The sequence below is a fragment of the Anguilla anguilla genome, chromosome 6 (genome assembly GCF_013347855.1).
Source record: "Anguilla anguilla isolate fAngAng1 chromosome 6, fAngAng1.pri, whole genome shotgun sequence".
Classification (NCBI taxonomy): Eukaryota; Metazoa; Chordata; class Actinopteri; order Anguilliformes; family Anguillidae; genus Anguilla; species Anguilla anguilla.
In genome coordinates, this window is record NC_049206.1 from 43,930,514 (window position 1) to 43,956,804 (window position 26,291).

General features: G+C 44.7%; 2 protein-coding genes across 2 annotated transcripts; both read right to left on the minus strand.

Annotated features, from left to right (window-relative positions):
• Window positions 1-1,964: 1,964 nt before the first annotated feature.
• On the minus strand, window positions 1,965-17,332 carry LOC118230453 (protein sel-1 homolog 1-like). Its single transcript, XM_035423482.1, has 22 exons — window positions 16,779-17,332; window positions 16,495-16,529; window positions 16,037-16,244; window positions 14,818-14,985; window positions 14,302-14,407; window positions 13,825-13,987; window positions 13,511-13,564; window positions 13,360-13,419; window positions 11,826-11,907; window positions 11,287-11,441; window positions 11,013-11,069; window positions 10,829-10,897; window positions 10,003-10,080; window positions 9,512-9,574; window positions 8,718-8,805; window positions 7,888-8,036; window positions 7,238-7,403; window positions 6,379-6,453; window positions 5,068-5,240; window positions 4,531-4,659; window positions 3,460-3,749; window positions 1,965-3,415 (listed from the first exon to the last, which is right to left on the minus strand). The coding sequence occupies exons 1-21, from the start codon at window positions 16,855-16,857 to the stop codon at window positions 3,552-3,554; spliced, it is 2,355 nt and encodes a 784-aa protein (XP_035279373.1). The 5' UTR covers window positions 16,858-17,332; the 3' UTR covers window positions 1,965-3,415; window positions 3,460-3,551.
• Window positions 17,333-19,614: 2,282 nt separating this feature from the next.
• Window positions 19,615-25,654, minus strand: LOC118228797 (activator of 90 kDa heat shock protein ATPase homolog 1-like). The gene is made up of 9 exons (XM_035420221.1): window positions 25,085-25,654; window positions 23,756-23,946; window positions 22,895-22,977; window positions 22,650-22,767; window positions 21,994-22,088; window positions 20,966-21,091; window positions 20,624-20,725; window positions 20,468-20,519; window positions 19,615-20,237 (listed from the first exon to the last, which is right to left on the minus strand). Exons 1-9 carry the CDS (start codon window positions 25,162-25,164, stop codon window positions 20,065-20,067), a joined length of 1,020 nt encoding a protein of 339 aa, XP_035276112.1. The 5' UTR covers window positions 25,165-25,654; the 3' UTR covers window positions 19,615-20,064.
• Window positions 25,655-26,291: the final 637 nt, after the last annotated feature.

Consider the following 26,291-nt stretch of genomic DNA (forward strand, 5'->3'; position numbering starts at 1 on the left):
AGGACAATAGGTTAATAGCTTACTATATTTTTATTATAAGCCCATGCATCTTCTAAATATATTAACATTGCGGGGCTGTTATCTGGCTTGTGTGGCTAATCTAGCTAAAACACAGATTTTCAGTGTAGCAACAAGCCAAATTGCCAGAAAGACAATGATTAGGGACAAAAATTGGTTGAAATGTTTTTTTTTTTTTCTACGTTTAAAAACACATTATGGACCTTTCATTTCTGTAAAGAAAATGCAAGTGTTACGCATGAAATGTAAGAATAATAATGCATTTATATGGCCCTTTCCTGCAATGACCACAAAGCGCATTACAGTGAATGGATACACTAGAGGCCGAACTGAAGAATTAACTACTGGTTAATTTCAGACTGGTCTTTTACAGCTTATATTTAAATTCAGATTAATTAAATAGCAAAATCTGTTGTGATCAAAAAATTAACCAAATGTGGAAACACAATGAAGTAGATACATTGAAATGTGAAGGTGAGAACAGGTATTCATACACTGGGCTCCCAAGGGGTGTTCTGTTGTATCTACTAGTGACCCTCTTAGTTAACAGTCATGAAACCCAGAATGAGGCTCACCATTTTATTTGCCAGCTTGGAATTCTAAAATTCAAGATGACTTTTTGCAGAGCCGGTGAACTGAACTCAAATATTCAATGCACTTTAAGTCAGAAGTTTATCTGCGTGAGGACCTGTCTAATAGTTGAAGATGACGAAGTGTATTACTGAGATCTTCCTCAGTGAAGGTTGACAGTCCTTCCTTGCACTGTTGCTACATGCCACCTCCACAAGTGGTTATAACTGCAGTGGTCCCTGTGAACCAGGGATAGGTTTGAACACAAAGGACCTCCAGAAAAAACACTGCAATGGGTTCAAACCAGTGACTCACTGTGACCCATTATTACCTGCTTTTTGTAGCTTGGTTGCTCCTTTAGAAGGTTACCTCACATGCAAAGGCGGTCACCTAAAAACCAGCTTGGCAAATGAAGCCAGTTCACTACAACATGCCCAGGTCTTCAAAGCCCATCAAGCCCCTCCTTATATCACCTGCGACTTTTGGGGCGATACCGCTTTCCCCGTTTCCCTCTCTTTGGTTGCCGGTCTCAGTCTACACCCCCACCCCCACCACCTGAACACCCCCTAGTGCTAGCCTCCAGGGTATCAGGCCCTAAACCCTGCTTTCCCTCATTAACGCTCACCTCTTCATAGACAGACACAACCGCTGCTGCAGTCTCCACAGAAACGCGGAGCAAAATAACGTTAGCAGGAAACATTCTGTCCTTGAAGCCGAACGGAGCTTCTGAAGAAAAGGGAAAAGCCAGCACACGCATTGCCATGGCAAGAGCGAGCACCGCTGTGACCGGCTAGCAGCAGTGTAGCAACGTGACTGACTGTATGGTCTGAGAACGGCAGCCAGAACCATCCTCTGCCTGACATCACGCTAACAAATCAAGCAATTGCCATATTACCCGGCTATAATTAGAACGGTGAACCATGTGTAGCTAACAGCGGGGGTAACGATGAGTAAGATCGTCTGCATTGATACACATTTGTTATACTTAAGACATGATTTTTTTTTTCCACAATAAGGATTTGTAATACTATTAAATTGGAATATACACTTCAGTATTCCACGGCTCTGAAGGTCAAATAATCGAATAATGGAATCCTGCTTTTTAAGCCACTCTCTATGTGCCGGATAAAGCTGTGGATCCCTTCAGCCAAAAACCACCATTCACTGCAGAGAGCAATGAATCAATGCATCCTCCTACACCTCCCACAAAAAATGAACCACCTGTTACTGTTACTGCTGGGCTCCTGCACTCTCTTTCATGCACACTGATGGTGAAAAGGCAGTCAGATGCTCTCTCAACTCTCCTCGAGTTTCCAAGCATTGCTTGGACAAATCTTTTAACACGCAAACCAAACACAAATGAAACCAGAAAGAAGCACGTCTTTTACTTTTACTAGCGTTTATGTAAACAGCATTCTGTTCTGAAAAAGAATCAAACATTCAATTTCCTACCAATTTGTATAATCGAAAATGAATCAAACTGGCGTTCTTCCTATTTGATTCATCAGAATGAATCTGTAACGTCCTGGCCCTGGGGTTTGGACAGGTTTCTCCGATTCATTAAGGTGAGCTGGCCTCTCGCATGCAGAACAATTGCTTCAGTCAATTTTTATTCAATTTTTTGTATGAACCTATACAATGTAAAAACGGAATTTAGGTATTCACCATTGTTTCAATTAAGAACAAAAGTGCTAAGCAACCAAGGAAGAATATGTGAAGGAGATTATTAGAACATACTTTTTCTTATTTTTAAGAAAAACACTGAATGAAAATCACTGCATTCTTTACATCCTATAGACAATTGCATCTATACACATTTATACACCTAGAATGAACGCATTGCCATTTAAACACATTTACAACCGGCCGTCGCCACTATTCCTCAGTGTCATAAGCAAGGGTCTCCTAAGGGGAAGTACAGAGGTGGTTTGGTGGGGCACTGTCGCTGTACCCCCTGATCTACAGTCCATCAGAATAGCCCAGTCCAGCTGTATAAATGGAAAACATGTAGAAGAAGAAACAGGGTCGATTCAGGGACTGGTTAGTGTAACAAGACCTTGATGAGGACTCTACGTTACTCTACGGTAACAAGCAGACCACACAGTAGTCCTCAAGCACAGTTATAGAATATGTCCAAGAAACGAAGCTGGTATCTTGGAAGTAGTCTTTTTTTTTTTTTTTTTTTTGCTGACATCATCTTGAGTTTCCTCTGGAACAGGGACAGCATTTTAGCCAAAGGCATAAATATTTCAACCTGGATTCTCCCCGTTCGTCTTTAAAGGACTTCCTTACGTCATGGTGTATTAAAAAGGTCACGGGTGTTTGGGGCCCGAAAACAACCTCTTTTGTCACCGGCATCAGTCCAGGGTGAAAGGTCAATGGCGGTCAAGCTCGCATGTTTCTGCTTCTCGTGAACCTCACGAAAAGTTTCCGCCCACTCTGGAGATAACGAATCACGTCTCCGGGCTACAGTGACAAGGTGCGCAGAATAACGTTGGCCAATCCCCAGTCCAGCTTCCCCTCCTTTACAGAGGTCCAGCTTAGCATCGCTGACGCTACAAAAACGTGTGCTGCGGTGGGCCGCCCTGATGTTATTTGCTATGTTAACTTACTTGGTTCGTTGAATACGACAAAAAATGAGACGGATGGGTTTGAGTCCTGTGTTCCCCAGCCAGACCTGTCCATCAACTGGACTGGCTCGGTAGTGACTGGGTTCCACCGGGCCCGGTGGGGAATCCTGTTTCTCGGGCCAAACAGGACCCTGTCAAAAAACAGGTTTGGGTGGCCTGGCTGTTTTCTGCACAGGGTGGGGAGGGTATGGGTGTGTGTGTGTGTGTGTGTGTGTGCACGTGCGTGTGTGTGTGTGCGCATGTGTGTGTGTGTGTGTGCGTCTGTGTCGGGGGAACTTGCATTAAAAGCAGGGCTCGGGAGCCGTTACAGCGTTGGGACCCGCCCCCCCCCGATCACTGGCCCTCGGGCTGGGGCTCCGCCTGCTCGGCGGGGGGCCTCGGGGGGGGCGCCGGCCGGAACACGGCCTGGTGCTGCCGCTGGCGGTACGCGATGACCGTGCCCAGCAGCAGGGCGATGACCGTCATGAGGTACAGGTCCCACTCCGGCCCCAGGAGCTGGTCCAGGTCCACCTGCGTCAGGAGGTCTGATAGCTGTATGGAGACAGGGATGGGTCAGAGTGTTAAAATACTGCTGTCCACTGCCATCTTACACCAACTGTTATCTACCGCTGTCTACCATTATCTACAGTCATTTACAATTATCTACATCTATCTAGCATTAGCTACAGCTATTTATCATTATCTGTGCCTAGGTACCATTCCCAACAGCTATTTATTATTAACTACATCTATCAACCCTTAGCTACAGCTATTTACCATTATGTACATCACGCTACCATTATCATTACCAACAGCTATTTACAATTATCTACATCTGGCTACCATTACCTACAGTTATTTACCATTATCTACAGCTATCTAGCACTGTCCACTCCTGTCTATCGTTAAGTGTTACTGTCCACCATTACCTAGCTACCTTTACCTTCTATTGTTTACAGCCACATCCCACTACCCACTGCTGTCAACCGCTACGTACCATTATGTACCTTCCATTATCTGCAGATATCTACCAGCGTCCACCATCATTTCCTGCCATCCATCATTACCCTACACCTTACAATGAGAGTGGACAGGGCACCCTCCTTGGGCAGTTTTTCCCTCTTTAATTCAGACGGGGAAAGCAGAGGGCTACATAGAGATGGGGTCACAGCTGTAGAAAGCGCCACGGCGGGGCATCAAACCCTCGACCATACGGGGGGGGGGGGGGTCCGTTATAAGAATGGGTCGAGAGTCGGCAGCCCTACGGACTGCGCTACGCCGTCTCCCCCCCCCGTCAGACGGTCGTTCTCGGCGGTCGTTCGCCAGCTCTTACGTTGAGGTCGCGCAGGTACTGCAGAGAGTACATCAGGCCCAGCTTGCACAGCGCCAGGAACACGGGCACCTGGGCGTCGGGGCTGGCCTCGGCCGCCATGTCGTAGAAGCGCTTCGCCAGGTGGATGTCCTTGTAGGGGGGTGGGGGGGGGGGGGGGGGGGGGGGGGCGGAATGGAAAAAAAACATGTAACCCTTTGAAGAGTACGTTTGTTGGAATGGTTTTCCAAAATTTTCTGTCATTTAAGTAATCCAGAACTCCATTGCTTACAATTACCAATTAACAATTATCGTGATTGTTACATCTGCATTGGAATGTTCAGTTAGCACTCTAACCAGAACAGTCTAAACATATGTGATCTTGCACCTTAATCCTGCGATGAGCAGGTTTTTTTGAATGCTGCCTGCTCACGTTTTGCCCTTTTCCACTTCCTGTTGGCTGTTCTAGAACACCATTGCTTTCAGTTACTAATAGCGGCTGCTACAGCATCAGCATCGGAGTGTTCGGTTCACATTCGTGCGCGGGGGGGCCGCGCCCACCTGCTTGATGCCCAGGCCCTTCTCGTGCATGTAGCCCAGGTTGAACATGGCCTGCGCGCTGTGCTGCTGCTCGGTGGCCAGCCTGTAGTGGATCACCGCCGTCTCGTAGTCCACGTCCGTGCCGTAGCCGTAGAAGTGGTAGTCCCCCAGCTTGATTCTGGCCACCATGTACCCTGCCCGGGGGGGGGGTAGAGCCATCATCAGTAAAAATCCAGTGGATTTGTGTAGTATAATGGGTAAGGAGCTGGTCTTGCAACCTAAAGGTCGCAGGTTCGATTCCCAAGTAAGACACTGCCGTTGTACCCCTGAGCAAGGTACTTAACCTGCACTGCTTCAGTATTTATCCAGCTATATAACTGGATGGAATGTTGTGCAAGTAACTCTGGATGAGAGCGTCTGCTAAATGCCTGTAAATGAAATGTAATGTAAAATGCAGTCACAATTGGGAAGACCCAGTTTCACGCCAAATGTTATCTACTATAATTTAAAACTATTCTCAAAGCAGGGTCAAAATTATATTCCTAAATGCCTTGGAGCTCTATTTAGATATATAACCAAAGGAAATTTGTAAGAGGTTTTATCCAGTGTACAAAAATTAAAGTGGATTTGCCTGTAAATCAGTAGGTATGAATGACTCCATTACCATGAATGGACAAGACTCTAGAATATCAATTCCCCAACGTGACTGAGGATTCGACTTGTCCATTGGAAAAGACCATTATAAGTGAAAATACAGACATCTGCTGACTTTATGGAAACACTAGAACTCAGCATTTAAAATTTTTTGAAGCACAAGCAAACAGTTGGAAACTGCAAGGCACAAACATTTAGACACACAAATTATTCATGTAGAAAATGGCTAACAGACAGAACTCAACAGTGTTCCTATAAAGGTTATTTAGGAAAATCTGTGTGGGCGGCTGTTTTGAGCATAAGCAGAAGCAACTGTACGTTTCCAAGGTAGATTAGTCACATTTAACCCTTTAAGAGCAGGTTTATTAGAACACTTTTTCACAATTCTATGCCAGTGTTCTAGAACTTCAATGCTTTCGATTGCCAATAGTGACTGTTACATTAGCATTAGAATGTCCAGTGAAAAGCATTCTAATAACACATTAGCGACCTTACACCTTAAAGAGCTGACATTACATGTACATCTTCTTCCCCCCCCACCCCCCCCCCCCCACCCCCCACTTTATCCTGTGAGGGACAAGCTGTGCCACAGGGGGACGGGAGGAAGGACGGACGCGGACAGAGTGAGGGACGTGTACAGAGAGGAGGAAACGTCGGCGGCGGCGGAGGGAGGCCGACCTTGGGCGGCCGCGCGCGTCCAGTGAAGCAGGGCTCGGGGGTACGTCTCGTTCTCGCTGAAGATGTTCGCCTCTTCTGCTTGAGAAACACAAGGGCGCGGGGAAGAGCGTTCATATCCGGCAGCGCAGTGCTACTGCTCAGCACGCAGCGAAAAATCTGCAGCGTTTCACCATGTCCTCAACAGAAAAAAAAACTAACACCGGTTTTTTAGTTATTATCACCAGTAAAACTTTGCACCCAGAGAACATGCTGGAATATTCAAGATCAAGCTTACACTGCCCCCTGGTGGTGACTGTTCTGTTTTACTAGTGTTACGCCGCCATTTTTCCCTGGTAGTGGTTGTTCTGATGTGCTACGCTGCCACTGCCCCCTGGTGGTGGCTGTTCTGTCGTGCTAGTGCTACACTGCCATTGTCACTGAACTGGATAAGAACCATTGTTCCCTGGTAGCGGATGTTCTGATGTGCTACGCTGCCACTGCCCCCTGGTGGTGGCTGTTCTGCTCTGCTAGTGCTACACTGCCATTGTTCCCTGGTATGGGGTTTTTCTGATGCGCTGCACTCAGACTGCCCCCTGGTGGTGACTGTTCTGTTGCGCTAGCACGGCACTGCCACTGCCCCCTGGTGGTGGCTGTTCTGTCGTGCTAGTGCTACACTGCCATTGTCACTGAACTGTGTAAGAACCATTGTTCCCTGGTGGTGGTTGTTCTGATGTGCTACACTGCCACTGCTCCCTGGTGGTGGTTGTTCTGATGTGCTACACTGCCGCTGCCCCCTGGTGATGACTGTCCTGTTGCGCTAGCACTGCACTGCCACTGCCCCCTGGTGGTGGCTGTTGTGCTTTGGCGCACACGGGCTTACTCTGGTCCAGGATGAAGGCCACGTTGCTCTGGGCGACCTCGTAGCCCTGCTCGGCCAGCAGCAGGTACTGGACCACGGCGGAGTTCGAGTCGCCCTCCTTAAAGCTGCCGTACGCGGTCATGAGCCTCTCGGACCAGCGACCGCGCTCGCACACGTTCTTGAACAGCTGTCGGCAAACAAAAAAATTAAAAATTAAAAAAAAGACAGAACGGGTCAGGAGGACGGCTTTTTCGGCACGGTCGAAAGCCTCGACCACAATGGACCGCCCCGTTTAGGCAGGTGGTACGAGGGTCCCAGTTTGAGCGAGCCTGATGCCAAGTGCAAGGCCTTGCGTAAAACAGGACACCTCAAGATGTGTCATTCAGTCTCATTTCCTTGCCATTCCAAGAGCTTGCTAAATATAAGCATAATAAATATAAGCATATGATGCAGCCAATCAGGAAAAAAATCTGATGTGGAAATGTTCATAGTGTTTTTAAATAAAATAAAAATAAATACTACCATTACTACTATTAATAACAACAACAACAACAACAATAATAATAATAATAAATCTCAATTTAAAATCACAAAATGTTGCCACATCGTCGCTGCAAGCCAATGGACTGAAACCCCTTGTGCGTGCGAGACGGCGCCCCCTGCAGGCTCACCTCCACGGCGGTGTGGCAGGAGCGCATCACGCCGGTGCCCGTGGCGTGCATCTGCGCCAGGTTGTAGAAGGCCAGGATGTGCCCCGCCTGCGACGCCAGGTTGAAGTACTTCAGCGCCTGCTTGTAGTCCCGCTTCACCCCGATGCCGTCTGCGGACACAAGAGTCGACCGACCGTGGCTCGGTGGGACTCGAACCAACGACCCGCGGGTGCCCAGTGCGTCGCTAAAACGAATCGCTTGCGAGTGCTGTATAACGTCACTCAATCTAATGATTGACAGGCATTAGGCGATTCAAACGACAAATGTAAAGAAATAAATGTTTCATTGTTGTGCACAGGGTGTACAGACAATTCCTACAAACGTAAGTGCTTGAAAACCTGTCAGAAAACGGGTTGTTTCGATCATGGATGCTAATTGGACTAGACAGTGTTCTACAGTAATTGTAAATCCAATACAGCGACAGTCAATCAAACAGTGCGCTTGTAAACATTATCACTCCGTGCACAAACTGCTACTTACAAATTACATTTAAAAATAAATAATATTGTGTTATCAATTAATTCTTATTCTGATTCTATATGTTGTAACCATTTTATAAAAGCCATACGGCACTGAAGGCCCTGCTGTATCATGAACAGACACAAATAGACGGGCATACAACACCCCCGCAGCTATGACTGCATTCACGATACAGCACGGACTCTCGTGCCGTGTTGCGTACGTGCGGTGGTTTGTCATTGGGTGGCTGTGTCTGCTGTGCGCGTGCGTGGCAGTGTGCTTCTCTGCAATTGAAGGGGGGGCGGAGTCAAACGGAGACGGCGCCCACTCACTGTAGTACATGGTGCCCAGCTGCAGCTGCCCGTCCACCGAGCCCTGCTCCGCCGCCTTCTGGAAGTACTTCAGCGCCAGCTCGTAGTTCTGCCAAAGCGAGGGAGTGAGCGTCGGGTCAGACGCGAGCACCAATCGCCTAGCGCCGTGCTTCTGAGTGACAGCGGGACTACCCAGTCCCTACCCAGGGACTACCCTGCAGGGTTTCCTTTACGACAGCCAATAAAACTCCCTAATCCGGCAAATCGACGGTCCGATTTAACCATTTTACGACCCCTCCTCCTTCTCATTAGCTCCTTAATTGCACAGGGACAAGTCACATTTATCAGCATACTTAACCTGCATTTTTTCAGTACACATCCAGCTGTATAAATGTACGCATTGTAAATGCATTGTAAAAAGTTGCGCAAGTCGCTCTGGATAAGAGTGTCTGCTAAATGCCTGTAATGTAATGTCATTTATAAGCATGGAATTCAGGCAATTCAGTACAGTGTAGAGATGCAGGGCTCCTTTTTGTCTGTAGTCTATGGTAGGTCAGGACACTATAAAGGGAAATGGAAAACCAGTAGAACTGGGCTCATTAGCCTAATGGGCACCCTCATTAAGAATCAAAGACAAGGATTACAACGCCATTAAAGCCTTTCAACAGGCCCGGTACCACTAGACACAGCAAAACAAACGCAATAAAATACATGTAAACACTGAGGTATAAAATTTAGCTTTCTCCACGCTGATGATGGAATGTGGGCATCAGGCCACTGCTTCGAACCGTCGCTCGGACACATGGGAAACTCACCACGGCCACGCCCCTCCCATACAGATAGGCCATGCCCAGACCACTCTGTCCCACCGGATTTCCCTGAGAGCCAACAGGAAGTGGAAAAGGGCAAAACGTGAGCAGGCAGCAGTCAGAGATATCGCGGTCGTACGTCACACGCAAAGCTAATTTGCATCACATTACTGCTCTTATGGACAGTGATCTGAGAACACAATGTCAGTAATCACCCAAGGATGGGCACTTGAAAATCCTTCCTTTACTCCAATACACTTTTATTTTACGTTCAGTTCTTTATTTTTGCCCACTGGCACTGCCAATAATACAAAGATAATAAGCATACAATAAGTACATAATACAGTATACACAACACTGTAGTAATGAAAATATACAGTAACAGAACACTTTTACGTAAGCTTTTGTAAAATGTTACAAGAATAGTATTAAATGAATGTAAAATTTTATTTTAGAAGCTCTATCTAAGGTTAGGCAGAAACTGGGCGGTCGCTCACCAAATCCGCAGCTTTCTTGAAGTACTGCAGGGCTGTCTCGTTATTCTGGGGTAGGGCCTCACTACCCTCAGAGTACATCTGCAGAGGAGAGCACGCGTTACCTTTGACCTTTCATACCCCGCCCCTTTTTCCTTTCACACCTCTTTAATACCTATAAATATTACCTCACAGTGCTTCTGTAGAGGAGAGCATACGTTACCTTTGACCTTTCATACCCCGCCCCTTTTTCCTTTCACACCTCTTTAATACCTATAAACTTTACCTGAGGGTACATATGTTGAGGAGCGCACGCGTTAGCTTTGATCTTTTGAACAAAATTGTAATAAAACTCAATAATGTAATAAATCTACCAATAATGATATAACTTGACAAATTATTGCTCCGGTGGTCACTTATTACATTATCCAGTTGGTAAAATGAAAAAATAACTACTCAGAGCAAGCAGTAACCATTAGACTGGCTTCTTTTTACCCCCCAGACAATGTAATGAAGACCAATAATGTCATATTTTGTCATGTTATTAATATTAAAAATTATAATAAATTGACCAACATCATCAGTCCATTTATTATAATAGTACAATTTCATTCCAATATTACACTTTTGTTGGCACTCACAGCAACATTTTATTCCATTACAGGTCAGTTCAGTCAGTTATTGCATTAGCAGTCAGATATTACATTATCAGTTGTTATACCCTCCCTAAAACAGGCCAAGTTTACCCCACAGTATATCCGTAGAGGAGGGCACCTCTCTCTCTCTCTCCCTGACACACGACCGCCACGGTGCGTGTGCGCTCATGCTAACGCGCGCGCGGGAACCGTACCTTCCCCAGGAAGGCCATGGCGAGCGTGTTCCCCGCGTTGGCCGCCTGGTTGAAGTAGTCGTAGGCTCTCTGCGGAGGGAGAACAGAGACGCGGGTGAGCGGGGGACGGCCTCCGTGCCGCGGTGATGCAAGAGTCACCGCGTTTTGGGCGTGGCCAAAAATGTCAGGCCGTCGGGGGGGTTACCTCGTGATTCTGCTCCACCCCCCGTCCGCCATGCAGGTGCAGCTGACCCAGCCCCACCTGGAAGGAGGGCGGTGATGTCACAAATAATAGAGCACTGTCGAACCTGGGCATGCTGATAATGGAGATGGTAGTAACAGGGCGTATAATAGTGGTGTAATACAGTATATCATAGTAATATAATAACAGTAATAGGGACTGTGTTCAATGCATGCATGCACATACGCGCGCGCACACACACACACACACACACACACACACACAGGGCTGCTTTAACCTGTGCCTGCACGTCGCCCTTCTCTGCCAGGAACTGGTAGTACTGGATCAGGTCCTCCTCCAGCATCCCGCTGGTCGAGCCGGGATTCTCCACCTCGTCCAGCAGCCTGATCCTCTGTACCGCACTGCCCCCCATTAGGGACACATCGCTGGCCACTGCACACGCACACACAAAACGCATACACATTTTACACAAATGCACACGCGCAAACACACATGCACACACATTATATACATACAAATACGCTTACACACATTATATACATGCAAATGTGCATACGCACATTATATACGTACAAATATACGTAAGTCACTCTGTATAAGAGTGTCTACTAAATACCTGTAATGTAATGTGACAAGCATGCACGTACTCGCACGCACAAATGGTATTTCATCTCCTACGGTTTTCATTATGAATTTAAAAATGTTTAAAATACTGTATTCAGTTTTCAATACCAATTTCTCAACACAGGCTACCAAATTTTTATAAAATGAGAATATTAGTATTGGACAGACTTTATTACGAGAATAGACTCTTACCGTGGTTGGCCACCAGTCGATAGTGAGTCAGAGCAGATTCACAGCTCTGAGGCACACCGACGCCTCCCCAGTATCTGTACCCCTGCAGCAAAAAAAAAAAGAAACCAAAAGAGGAAGTGACTTCAGGATGACACTAAAGACAAAAAACCAGCTCAGCTCAGCCGTCTCCACCCTGACAATGCTCACAACGAAAACTTCCCCTTTGCGTTCACTGATTTGTTTAGGACGCCCATGCAAGAATATGGTACATGGACTGCATTTACATAGCGCTTTTATCTATATATATTTATATATCCAAAGCGCTTTACAATTGATGCCTCTCATTCACCCATTCATACACACACACTCACACACCAACGGTGAAAGGCTGCCATGCAAGGCACCAATCGGCTCGTTGGGAGCAATTAGGGGTTAGGTGCTCCGCTATGTCGTCCCAGAATAGTGTCAATTGAGAAATTTCAGCCCATACGCCGGTTGAAGAGGGTACTGGTGGATTCCTAAACCATAGTAGAGCAGACCTGCAAGGCTTTTTTTTGTCATTTTTTTCATTTTAGAAAAATTAAACAAGGCCAGGTGATCAGATATAGTGGTGGTAACCAACCCTATTCCTGGAGATCTAGCATTCGGTAAGTTTTCGTTATCCTAATTTGGCACACCTGACTACTAATTAGCAGCTCGATAAGATCTCTAGCTGTTGAATGAGGTGTGCTTTGTTAGGGTTGGGGGAAAAAACCAATGGAATGGTAGATCTCAGAACACTGCTGCCCAGCTTGTCTTCAACCTTCATAAGTTCTCATAGGTCACTCCACTTGCTACTGGTCGCTGCCAGGATCAGGTTCAAAGCCCTGACTCACTGCAGCCAACAGGACAGCCCCCGCCTGCCTACAGGACATGATTCAATCCTACACGCCAGCTCGACCACTCCGCTCTGCTGCGGCGGGGCGATTTGCACTCACTGCCATCGGGGATAATGTCTTGAGCGTGGAGCTTCTCCACCCGAGCTCCCCAGCGGGCAGACTGCACCAGACTGTACACAGCTCCTCTGCAGGGTCACGCCTAAACCCGGATCACTCTTATCTCTTGTCTAGTAGCACTTCCTTGTATCTTTGTCTTGCAATTTTATGTTACACTCGCACTATCATCTTGATGTTGTAGCTCCTAATCATATCACTTGTAATCATGCCTCACTTCTAGTTTGACTTGCCATAATTTTACTGACTTAGCCTATGTTTACTGTGTGAACTAGACCTGATGTTCATGGTTATGGATAACTGGTGCTTAATGAGAACTGTATCTTGTCGGATCTGTGTTCTGTAGTTGTTCCAGTGACCTTCAGGGTGCACTTATTGTATGTCGTTTTGGATAAAATGTGTCTGCCAAATGAATGTACTGTCATGTAATCTCCAGGAACAGGGTTGGTTACACAGATTTACCACAGATATAAAGGAATATATAAAGAGCATATACTACAGATATTGAGATGTATTTTGCTACATCATGCAGCTACGGAGTAACAGGGTACATTGAGACTCACCAGTATCATGTGTGCCACAAGGTTTCCTCCTAGCGCTCCAAAGGTGTAGTAGACCAAGGCCTGCAAGAATAAAGGGGAGGAGCCGGAACGTGTGAGGATCTGCTCCGATGTCCGGTACTTTAACTGTTCATTCACTTCAGGGACCGCTTACCTTTGCTTGACTGGAATTCACCCCTAGTCCTGCTGCGTAAAGGAAGCCCAATGCCTGATGGGAGCGTGGAAATTGTGTCAGAAAACAGAAGGTCCACATAACCAGAAGTCCTCAAATTTATCAGGGAAAACAATTTATATTAAGCACCCATGCAAGCTCTGGGGAGCATGCTACATTGTTTAGGTTTTAAGGGGGTATTATGCAGTACTATATGAGCTTTTGAGAGCATGCTACATCATTTGGACTTTAAGAGTCTGTAATACTGTATGAGCTTTGTGCCATACTGTTTTGAGCATTAGGGAAGTATGCTGTACCGTTTGAGCTTTGGGGGACCCCTCCAACACCAGCTTCTCAAAAAGCTCCTTGGCCTGTGGGAGGTTCTGGGGCATGTAGTCTCCGAACAGCATGGCGTACGCCACCTTCTCCATGGCTTTGGTATGGCCCATGTCAGCCACCTTTGAGAGCAGCTTGTAGCCCCTGGAACGGAAGGGTACACACTGAGGGAACGTACCTAACTTTGCACACATATTTCACTAACTTCATACACAGTGCTTATATTTGCATATTAATAGAGGTAGGACCATACGGGGGCTTTAGGACCCCCCCCCCTCCAAATCTCCAGATTGTTATCATGTCATCCAGTGATTGCTTCAGTTTGTCATCAAGTCATCCAGTGAGACTGCTTTAAGATGACCTGGTCAGAACTGCTAGTTCTGACTGAAGAAGGGGGTAAGGAGAGCGAGGAAGAGGAAAAACAAAAGGAAGAGACCAATGGAGGAGTGTTCACTCACTCCTTCTTCTGGCTCTTCTTGCCAGTGTTGCTGATTATCCTGACGGCCTTCTGGTACAGGTCTTCCGCCTCCTCCGCCCGGTGTCTCTGTTCTGCCTGCTCCTCCGCTGGGGGGTGGGGGGGGGGGAGGGGAGGTTTTCAAAGTGCTTTAGCCCTTCCTTACATACAATTCAATATAATAACTAAACAGGAAATTGAAAATTGATAAAATGAAGGCCAGCAGCAGTGAGAGTGAGCAATGAAATTTTTCAAATGAACGCCCCTTGTGAATACTCATAAAGTTGCATGACAAAAGACAGTATTGCTGACACGGAACCAGAAACCTGTCCTTGGGCAAAACTCTTCACAACATATAGCACTGTATATTCCTGTAAACCACCACAAAATCTTAAGGGTAAGATGTAAAGGATGGAAGGAATTTGGGGGTTGACCTTCTGGCTTCTGCAAAACAAAATAAACTGGGGAAAGATGGAGCTGCCGTCTCAAACCATCGCGAGATGGATTCCGGTGTACATACTTTCGCAGAAGCCCCATTTCTTGTCGCGGTCGTAGTCGAACGTAGTGGCGCACCATAGCCTGCCGTCCCCCCGCCCCTCCGTGGTGCAGTCCGAGTACTCCTTCCCCAGGAAGAGGAAGGGGAAGATGCAGGGCTCCCCAGCGGCAGTGCCCCCAATCGCCACAGGAACTGCAGTAACCAGAAACACAGTCAGCAGGGACACATTAAAACGCAACACATGTACGGCAAGCAGGGGTCAAAAGCACTTGAAGGGCAGGAGACATTACTACAGTTACAATACAAATGAACACAAGTAACGCATTTCAATCCCTTCAGCGGTCTGTTGCGTTTCAGAATGTGTGCAAAATAAACTAGAAGAGTGCACTCAGTAGAGTGCAAATCTCCGCCAGGCATTCCAAACGGAAGCAGTTGCTGATCACTTGCGGTCCCTAGCGGCCGGTTAGGAGTTAGCACTCAAACTATTTCAATGGACAACAATGATGGAAATGAATTCAAATAAAATACTTGTCGTTGACCGATTTGCTATATATATTTGAGAATACAGGTCCTTGGCCAGCTGCCAGCATGCACCAACAAATATTAGGCTGATCAGCCCAGTAGTATGCGAAATTAGCTGCGGACAGAGACACAAACACACACACACACATACACACACACGCGCGCGCGACCAAATGCATGATCCCGTCCAGGCTCTGCCTGGCGGAGATAATAATTATTCACTGAAGCATGTTTAAAATGCTTTACGCTTTGCCTGAATCAGAACAAGGACTTGCTGTATTGCAACAGCCACTAATGTTTAACGCCATCCTGGCAGGCTATATATTGGATAACCGACAAAACCTCAATAGCATAGCTATCCACTTTGTGTTTGGCTAATAAATTAGTTGGCTTTCAATAAAGCACTAAACTGCACCTCTCTCATCGCAGACATTCTCACAGACTCCATGGCTCTCTTGGCTAATGTGATTCCCTCGGTGTCCACAATACAAAACGAATTTCATCATGCAATTGTGGACTCAATGACAGCCAGCATCATCTTGGTCTCTTGGAATTCTGGGATCTGTGTTACTTCAGAGATCTGGCACCTTCGCAGTAAATATCAAGTCCATTTAATCGCACAGGGTGCTTCCCTTCCTGTGTGTGTCTGCGTGTTTCTTGGGGGGGGGGATGGGGGGGCGGCAGTATATCATTTTTATATCAATGTGTTGGTGGCATTTACCCTCTTTCGGCTTTTCTAGTTTCGGGGCGGGCTGTGAGGGCAGGTCCTCCTCCTGGGTCGCGCCCGTCTCACCCTCCGCCTCCCGAACAGTTTGCCCCTCACTCAGCTCCTCTTCCTTAGGGGCATCATCCCGGGAGAGTATCGCCTGTCCCACAACATCCTTTGTGTCCTCTGGCACCTTATCTTCTGCCTTCTGATTTTCAAAGGACTGCAAAGCAAAGCCAAAGGAGAAACACTGAAAGCACCTCTACATTTTGGTACTCTCAGTGAGAAGTACAACCTCATTGAAGAACTAAGTGGCAAAACACCACAAATTTAGACATTTTCCTAAGATGATGTCGATTTATACAAATGAATCTCATCCATTGTCTGTTCTTATGTTATTGCAAGCGCTATTTAAACTAAACATTCAAGTGGGGAAAGAACGAATAGTCGGACGTGATCTATATGTTCATTACCTTGGAATCTGCTTCACCATTCATTTCCTCGACGTCTGCAATTACAAAAAAACACACAGTCAAACATTTACTCTTTTGAAAAGATATTGCCCTAGTCTATATCATTCGTATCACAAGAACAACTATGTTTTAGCTGCTTTGAAAATGACGTCTTAACACAGTGTATAGTGCAGTAGCCAGTATAGGTGTTTCCAGTATGCACCATGCAACACATAAACTAAGTTTAACTTAATGTAGCCCAAGTTAGTTAAGGTTAGCTAGCTAGGTTATGTCCATGAACTTACCAGCAGTTACGCCTCGCGAGATAACCAGCAACAGTGTAAACAGCAGCCAAGTTGTCACCATCCTGTCAAAAACTGACATGCTTGTCTATCTTCAGAAATATAATTTCAGCTAGCTAGATGGACAGTATAAAGCTAGCTAGCTGGCTAGCTATCGAACTATCAACAACCTTATCATCAGAACTTCCCGTTGACTAAAGTATAACACCGTTTCTTATGCATACGTTGGAAAAACACCGAATAAATAACTTAGGTCAGCTAAGAAACGAAGTTATTTATATTTGACTTGCTTGTAAAAGCCAGTAAGCTAGCTAACTGTCTGGCTAGTCTGACATTGTGTTGCTCCTAATACGAGATCAACAAAAATCCGACATTTTAAGTCTTAACAAAAGACTGTCGTACTAATCAATAAGCGCAGCAATTTTCCATACATTTAGCAAACGTTTGCTGTCATATATAAAGTCACATTCGTATTATTACCATCTACCGTTGGCTAGCTAAATTCAGAATTTCATCGGGGTGGGCTGTTTAACCCCGAGTAGTACTTCCTGACCTTATACAATACACCAATTGCAGCTTGCAATGATAACTATAAGCCAATCGTTGCCCTTTGTACATACCATTGTCCAATAGGATTTGCACACACCACAGAGTACGTCACTGGCTCTCTGTAGGGATTGGATAAACGGCACCATCCATCAAGGTTAACTGTTTTCACTGCTTAGGTTGAGTCTGAATATAAGCACTGGATCAGCTTTTATGCGCACAAAAATTGGTTTCGATACAATCGCGTGTGGGCAAACTGATTCTGATTCAGCTGTTTGGTGTAAAGTGTATGCAGAACGGAATACCGATGGCACAGACCCTCAAACTGACATCACACAGAGGAGGGTATCATCGAGGCGTACACAGCCACTGGTGAACAGCCTGGTATTCGTTAGGATTTTGTATCACCTGTAGAATAAAATGTCTCGCAGAAAATAATAATAATAATAATAATAACTTTGTGCATTACATAAAATACAGTTTAAAAAATAAATATAAAGATAAAAATAAATAAAATAAAATAAATTAAAATAAATATGGATTAAGAATAATCAGAACATAAGAAAATCCATACAATTCTAATGCAAAATCGCAACAAAATAAGAACATGAAATGTAAAACAATATAAGATAAATAAATGTACATATCAAAATATTAATTTCAAAATAAATAATCGGTTAAAAGCTAAATTTAAAAGCCAAGTTTAAGTTCTAAACTGACACTTAAAAGTGTCCACCTGAGTTTGCCCCTCTGAAAACACTTGGCAGGATGTTCCACAGCCTGGGGTAGTAATTTAAGAAGGCTGCTTCACTGTTGTATTGAGAGTCCAACAAACCAACATAAATGACTTGAGGGCTCATGCAGGGGTGTAAGGAACAAGGTAATCTGTGAGCATTGTTGACCCTTGATATCATAGAGAAATGTTAAGAACTGCTAATACTAGGATGATGTAAATTCTTGCACTCAGAATTTCTCTTATTATCCCATAACTTCTCCATTTAGTATGTTAGGAGATGAGGAAATGTTTGAATTTAAAGTATGAATTTAATAAATTCAAATGCAACTATATGCCTATAGCCACTGTAGCTTTAAAGCTTAAATAACTGTCAATGTATACATTGCACCAGGTGCATGATGCCATGATAGCCCTAAATGTCAATCTAGCAACAACAAAAAAAATAGCCACTTCTATTCTAAAAAACAATAAAATAACATTATTTTGTAAACTTTCATAACAATGCTGAATTCTTTCCATTTTAAACCTCTATTTTACTAAGCAGGTCAACTGAGAACTCAATTATCTTATGCAGTGATGACCAGTTGAATGGGTTGCGGGTGGGGTGTGCAGGAGTACTGACCTAGGATCAGTTTCGCCATTTAGCTCATAATGAAGGTTAGGATCAGAACAAGGAAAACCTGATCCTAGATCAGTACTCCCACTCAGAGACACTTTATAAATTTGGGCCCGCATTTCCAGTGTGCTAGTTAGAGTGTAAAGGACACCTCATGAAGACATTTGCCTAAGGCAGCAGGGCACATCCCATCAGGACTATTCAAATGTTCAACTGGAACTTCCAGCATTGGGGGATGAGATGGAACAGGGGTGTTAAACTGATTCCCAAGGGGGCCGCAGTGTTGGTGGGTTTTATGAGACCACCCCAAAAACCAGCAGACACTGTGGACCTCCAGGACTTAAGTTTGACACCTGTGAGACAGAATGTTCAATGTAAATAATACAGACTTGACCATCAGGCTATTGTCAAGAATTATTGGTGACACCTCATCCAAATTAAATGGCTTCTAAATAATACCAAGTGCTGAACTGAGTGTTGTTGGTTTTCGCACATATTAAAAGCTTTAATTAGCTTTTTTTAATTATTCAAAAAACCTCACCAATAGTTGGTGTATCCCTAATAGTCTTGATAAGTTCAAATGGCATCATTAGCAAACATAATTTTGTAACTGTCAGAATAGCATAATTTCTTAAGTAAACTCAAGCCTATTCAAGGATGTTTCAAGGTGAGCTATTCCTATTTTCACACAGTTTAACAGAATAAATATAAAAATATTAAATATGAATCCACATACATTTAAAATGTTACAGAATTTTGAAAATACGAAGGCCACAGCTGCATGTCCTGCAAGGAGGTTAAACCGCATTGAAGGTTATTTTTAAAGCTTAAGTGGAGTAATTTGCTCATTCAACAATCACAAAGAAAGCACAAAGAACACTTGGGGGCACATGCATATATGACCCTTTGGCCCCTCTGAGACAACATCAAAACACAAGCAGTTCCATAAAAATTGTATTTATTTATATTATCGTGCCGACTTATCTATAGAAAGAACAAACCGAAAAATACAGCCCAGTTACCAATTCGAAATAATTATTAACTGAAAAGGACTTTTATTTCTACCGATTTGACTTTACCAATCCATTTCACTTCAGCCTCTCTCTCCTTCCAGGTCACATGTTACAGAGCCAGAGAGCAAGCCCAGGCTCAGAACCACTCTGTCATAACGCAGCCTTTCCATCTGTCAAGGCACCATTCAGTCATGCTCACTAAAACAGCTAGTGCTTGCAGCATCCAATATCTGCGCCAGAAATGAAAGCATTGACACACACAAATAAAGATAGGTGACAATCGTTTTTTTTTTTTTTCCCCCTCCCTCCCTTTTTGTCTCATGGTTTCAAGTTCAGAGGTCAGAGGTCTAAGGATGAGGACGACGTGGCCCCTTGTTTTCAGTAGAGCCTCGCCCCGTAGCCAAAAGTCTGTTTGATGGCCTCGAAGTAGTAGCGCTGCCAGCCTTGCTTCGTCCTCTCCTCCTCGCTCACTGGGACCCCTTTGCACTCCGCCCTGATCTCGGTCTCTCCACCCCGGTCCAAGAAGTTCAGAGTGATAGTTGCGTAGTGCTCTGGGGAGGAGAAGGGGGAACATTATGTGAAAATTCAGCCAAAAATAAAACTTCCACAATGCGCAACATGTCCATCAACAGCTGAGTACACTAATCCAGGAATGGTCAGAGACCATGAAAATAGATCTGTCCACAGCTATGGAAAAGTCAGTATTTATTTTTGATAGTCTATATGATAGACGGATAAGATATGACAAACAAATCGACAGACAAAAAGGTAGGAAACCTACCACATGGCCAGGTCTTGAACCTCCACTTCATGACAATTTTCTCCTCAGGAATCTGAAAAATTTTAATTTTTGTTTCTTTGTTTCCTGGATCTTTGATAATGTAAGAGAACATACGTGGTCTGCTGACATGCACCCACCCACCCCTCACTATCTTACCAGCTCCTGGAACTCTCCAGAAACGTTCCCCTCCATCAGCCGAAATTTGCCCCCCTTGTCTCCGTCCACCACAGCTGCCCCGTGGGTGAATGCCTGCACCATCTAAGCAGACAAAGGGAAAACCCAGACTTATTACAAAGACATATCTGCCATTATGGGGTATGTTACTGGTGACCTGTGGCCACCAATGGGAATGTGAGGCTTCACGACCCCCCGAAACAAGAGGAGCCATCTTACCATTAGCAAGTCAACAATTCAAACCTATCATATTGACACGTGATGATGATCACAGTCTGTTGGATGCATGGCAAAGCACGCGCTCATCCCACCTCGCAAACTCACCTCCTGGTTGAGGAAGATTCTGTAGAGCTCCTCCGGGGAGGTGAGGAAAGTTTCCTTCAGGCTGAACTTGCAGGTGGGGATCTTCACCCCAGTGCTGGGCGCAGGGGTGGAGCTCCCACTGTCAACCTGCGCGTAAAGAGAGACACCATTGGTTCACATCATGTCCTTCATTACCACTAAACACACCCCTTTGTCTAGAGGCTTCAAACCTGGCTGTGAGCCAGCATGCAACAGTCTCTGGAGGTAAGAACTGGGTAAAGCGTCCAGCCAAGGTTGTCATGGGAACAGAGCACAAAGCACTTAGTTCACAATGTCCAGTCTAACTGCACCAACAAATGTCAAAATGTATTCATGTTCATGAAGCGGACATAAATGTAGCCATGTTCCAGTGCTAATGTCAGAGTATTCTCATAACTTTAACTGGAGAAAACTGTACCCCTAAATAGAAAGCCTCTGATAACTGATATTCACCATCACAAAATTTCAGATATGTCCAGCACTTTTCATTAAACGATATCATATTTCATGCTTAGTGGCTTCGAGAATTTCATAATGGATCTTCCTGCCGACCAACATAGAAATAAATTTTAAAATCCCATGTTTGAATATCACGCATCACAACACACACATTTAGGAGCTCAAAACACGGAATAGAAGGAGGGGAAAGGGCTTGCTGAAAATGATGTAAGAATGACAAAAAAAACTCCAAAGCTAAATTCTTACACACCCAACCAAATCCCAGCATACAATGTTTATACTTGCCCCAGTTCAGAGAGCAAACTATTTTAATGGTTTGAATCTCTTAAGGATTTCACAACCCTTCATTGTCTCTTGCCCAACATCTAAGGCGCTCTTCTATTGCAGGCCAACGGTAAGCTAATGTGCTAGCAGTAGAACCAGAATCTTCACTGATATCAACAATCCCTAGCATTTACACAGACCATAAGCTAGCAGCATTAGCAGATGAGATCAAATGTCTTAGGTTCGCCGTCAGGCCCTTTCCTCCAAGGTAAGAGGACTTCACCCACCCGGGTTTTATCCACTTTGGCCTTGGACTGAGACTCCTCCTGGGGCTGCTTGCTCAAACCATTGGCCGTAGGCAAGATCATCCCCTGAGTAAATTCTGCAACAAAAAAAAGAAGATTCTGTTTTCCACCTCAAGCCAAAATAGATACTGATAACACGACGGAACAGAATGTCTCAGTCAGAGGTAAAAATGAAACAAAAATAACTTCCGTGCGACGATTTCAACATTTGCACATGCAAATTGTGCCTATTCTTTCCATTTGCTGTTAAATTTTCGTATGTCTTTTCCAGGTTTCCAGGTTCCAGAAGTCCATTTGTGCCGTTGTATAATTAAATGAGAAAGCTATGCACTTGCCTTAATTTGGGCAGGTAATGACACAAAGTTGACCGACATATCAAATCACGATTTTGGGTGCCACTGTACCAAAAAAAGCAATAGCTCTGTGAACATTCTTTTGGTGTTCATTGTAACCATGCCAGTTTTCACTAGCATCACACCAACAACTTACAAATTATCAAGTGCCTACTGTCCTCTCTAGCACTAGAGTTTGGTTCCCGACTCGAACAAAATGGCTGGCCAACATGAACCTCCAAGCTACAAATGAACAGTTGCACTTCAGCCACACTGCCCCGGCAGAACCAGCGAAATGGAGCTTACCCGTCTTCAGGTGGCCGATGTAGCTCCCCAGCGCGGCTCTCACTACTTTGACTCCCTCCTTTCTCATGAAGCCCAGCAGCGGAGTGTCCGGCTCATCTTTACAAAGCGACACAGAGATCTGTGGGGACGACCAATGAGAACCGGGTCACCGGTGCCGTTTGATCAAGACAAAAACGCTGCGCTAACAAGGGGACCCTTTTTCCCCATTTGAATCCGTTTTCATAATTCACTTTTTACATACGTACATCCAGGTCATCCATGTCATTTTCATCCGAGAGATTGGGAACCTCCACATTGCCTTTGTACTTGATTCCTGTTTTGGATGTTCCTGTGGTAAAGAGGGAAACTGCATCATGCTGCTCACACACTGCTGGTTCAAACACACCTTAGGCCAGGCTGCCAAAACAGAAGTCTTTCCTAGAGGAACATTTACCCAAGTGGCTTCCAACTCTGTTCCTGGACTTCTACCATCCTGAAGGTTTTCATTGCAACCCTAAATTGGTACACCACATGCTAAAGCCTGATTTATACTTCTGCGTAGAATCTTTGTTAGGGTTGGCGCCAGTGGCGTAGGTTCCGTTTGAACATTGGGGGGGGGGGTATTAAGTTGGGGGTCCTCCCCCAGGAAATTTTGAGTGTCAAACACTTCATTTCCTGAATTCTGGTGAATTTTTATGCACCAATTTGTGCCATTTCTGCATCAATTTGAAAGTCCTCTGCTTCTTTCATGTTTTTATTGGGGGGGGACAAATGCACATGTTCTAAATATTGAGGGGGATGTATCCCCTGTGTCCCCCCCAAAATCTACGCCTATGGTTAGAGCGAAAACCTACAGGACAGTAGATCTCCCGGAACAGGGTTGGGAGCCACTATTCTACCCTCTGTCTAATCGACCAGAGTCAGTGCTACTGCTCAGCGAGACTGGAGGAAAACTGACCGACACCTTTCCTCCCTTAGCAACAGTAAGCACTGGTGCAATAAGGATCAAAAGTCAACATTTTAATGACTCATCTCCAAAAGGGCTCACAAGGGACGGATTGGTCAAACGTTTTTAAAAGAGTGCTTTTCTTGTTTCTTTTTTAAAATGCAGATTTCACACAGCATACCTGTCCACGTGGCCTTGATGTTCCACTCGTAGAAGAAGATGAGCTTTCCTTTGCGGTTGTTGATGGATGCCTCTCCCTCCAGCTTGTCAACCTCTGTTACCTTGCAGACGCCGTCCTCCCCCTCCACGTGCACTCCCAGGAGCAGTTCCTTCAGCTTGTCCGTTGACCAGTTTGTCGCATCCCGCTCAGTCCTGAGGGAGTGAATACATAGAAGAGCTGCAGAGAACCAGCAGATAGCCAAGAGTACCAAGGAGCTTAAGACTTCCAGATGACATTGGGAGAGCCTTTACATTAGACACAAGGAAAGCAGCAATTTGTGAGAATATGCCTATTCCAGTGTCACTTTTGCATCTGGTGCACCAATATTCCTCCTCGTGTAGCCTGATAACATTTTGTAAGTTATTTTGGGGGAGGGGGTATACAAACGTATACCTTTAGCTTTACTGAAGCTTGACATGCGGTCATGGATCAAAAATAACCCCCATGTGCAACTCAAGTGGCTGCCCTGCCCAAGAGCTTGAAATAGACTAGCGAATCAAACTGGTCTAAGGTCTTAGAGCCAAAGTATTTATACCGCGACAACATAGTGTTACTGGTCCATTGTTTATTCTACTTTAAAAACCAGCAATCCGTTGAAGTTCATTTTATTTCCAACGTCAGATATTCTTAGCCACCTCTAATTTTCACCATCTATTACCTATTGCACATCGGTTTGAGTGACAAGGCCAAATGCATGGCAATTACTCCACACTTAACACTCGTCCTTTCATACAAACATGCTGGACAAGTGCTACAACTTTTCCATTCATGTGCACTGCGTCCTTGGAGGTGGTAAAACAAAATAAGCGTACCGGATTAGCTAACCAAGAAAATACTAAATAAATGTTGATTACGTAGCAAATGAAACAGGTTATCTAAATAGCATAGCTAGCGCGATACATGGCTAGAAAGACACTAGCTATTTTCAGTTACGATAGCTGTCTGCTAGCTTTCAAATCAGTTACCGTTGCTTGGTGAGTAGCTAGCTAGCCAGCCACCCCACAATTAAATTATGAGTAAGGTAGTTTTCTGGTGATCTTGGAAAAAATATTGTGACTGTCAACAAAATCTTCGCCATCGTAACCCAATGAAAATAGTTAAAGATAGATAAAGGGCATTCAGGGCGCGGGCCAATTAATTCATTGTTACTATGTTAATTTCTGCTTTCAGATCAGAGAGCTAGTATGGAGATTTCATGTTAGCAGCCACATCTTAGTGGTTAGGGTTATTTATGCCAAATTAGTTAATGTTAGAGCGACAACAATTTCGATCGTCTTCAGACAGTCTTACCAGTGCCAGTTGTTGACGTTGGTTGCATCGGCTCTTTCTTCTACTATCCAGCGTGGATCCCCTTCACCCCACTTGGCCATGATTGATGCTAGGGGAGGTAGCTAGCTATCCCTAGATCGAACACACCACTAGATAACGCTAGCTACTTCAAGAAGCACAGGATGGTGCGAGTATATAAGCTATGTTAGTTAGGTTAGCTAAACTAGACTTTGTGCTACTCTAACAATCAGCTATAACTCAAATGCCCCGTAACTACAAATATCCAATGCAATATATCGATAAGATCTCTAGTCGGTTAGGTAGCTAACTAATATGAAACGGTTAACTATAACGTTGGTTAGATAACGTTAATGTTAGCCGAGCCGTTTGAATATCAGACTGCCTATAAGACGTATAATCGTTCTGTTCCTTGCTAACTAAGAACGGACTTTGCTATGTCCGCAGTGCGCCTGGTCAGATGGCTTGTACAGAACAAGCTAGCTACTTTTCGAGAATGGTCAGGTTGAATCCTGAAGCTGGGATTCGAGATCACGCCGTAGAATGTACTGGAAACGGAACTGAGCTGAGTGTTGCATTGAAATGTCTCCCCCTAAAATGATCAATTCCAGAATTTACGTTCTGCAGTTAAAGCACGTAAGTACGAATGCTTGGTTGAGTTGTATTTTGAATTTAAATTAATATAAGCAACACATGCAATGCGTATATGTACGTAAGGGTTTCAGCATGACTGCAAGATTAGTTTAATGATTGCGTATGTTAACGGGCGCCTCTTCAATACAGGGGTTGCGCAGACGACAAGTGGGAGAAGTGGAGTGGGATAAAGTTGTGCAGATATGCGCAACGCTTTCCGTACGCGCAGTTTTCACCAAAACCTACCTTACAGAGTCCAGTTTTATGAAAGGGAGAAAAATAAAAGTATCATCAACATACAGCTGTTGAACCCTTTCCTTACAAGCATATAACTTTTCCTGTGTACTAGAAAATAAAGTGCATTAAACCAAAAAAAAAAAAACATTCTTTGGGCACTGTTGTATAATTCTTAGATAACAAGCTGCACAATTAGGCTAGGCTCGACAGATCATTTCCAATATCCTATCAGCAGGCAGACAAGAATATCTTGTTTGAATCCACAGTTCAGGTGCTGAAATAGCTTCAATGCAGGATCGTCCGAATATTACAGGAGTGTGCAGTAATGTACTCAGAGTAG

Bases quoted from the DNA above. Each gene is read 5' to 3' on its own strand.
- LOC118228797 (XM_035420221.1), bottom strand. From the start codon at position 25,164: ATGGCCAAGTGGGGTGAAGGGGATCCACGCTGGATAGTAGAAGAAAGA. The intron at 23,947-25,084 runs GTAAGACTGTCT...TCACTCCCTCAG, and splicing joins AACGTCAACAACTGGCACTG to GACTGAGCGGGATGCGACAA. The intron at 20,520-20,623 runs GTAAGATAGTGA...AAAATTTTTCAG, and splicing joins CTGGAGAGTTCCAGGAGCTG to ATTCCTGAGGAGAAAATTGT.
- LOC118230453 (XM_035423482.1), bottom strand. From the start codon at position 16,857: ATGTCAGTTTTTGACAGGATGGTGACAACTTGGCTGCTGTTTACACTG. The intron at 16,530-16,778 runs GTAAGTTCATGG...TTGTAATTGCAG, and splicing joins CTCGCGAGGCGTAACTGCTG to ACGTCGAGGAAATGAATGGT. The intron at 16,245-16,494 runs GTAATGAACATA...TTTGCTTTGCAG, and splicing joins ATGGTGAAGCAGATTCCAAG to TCCTTTGAAAATCAGAAGGC.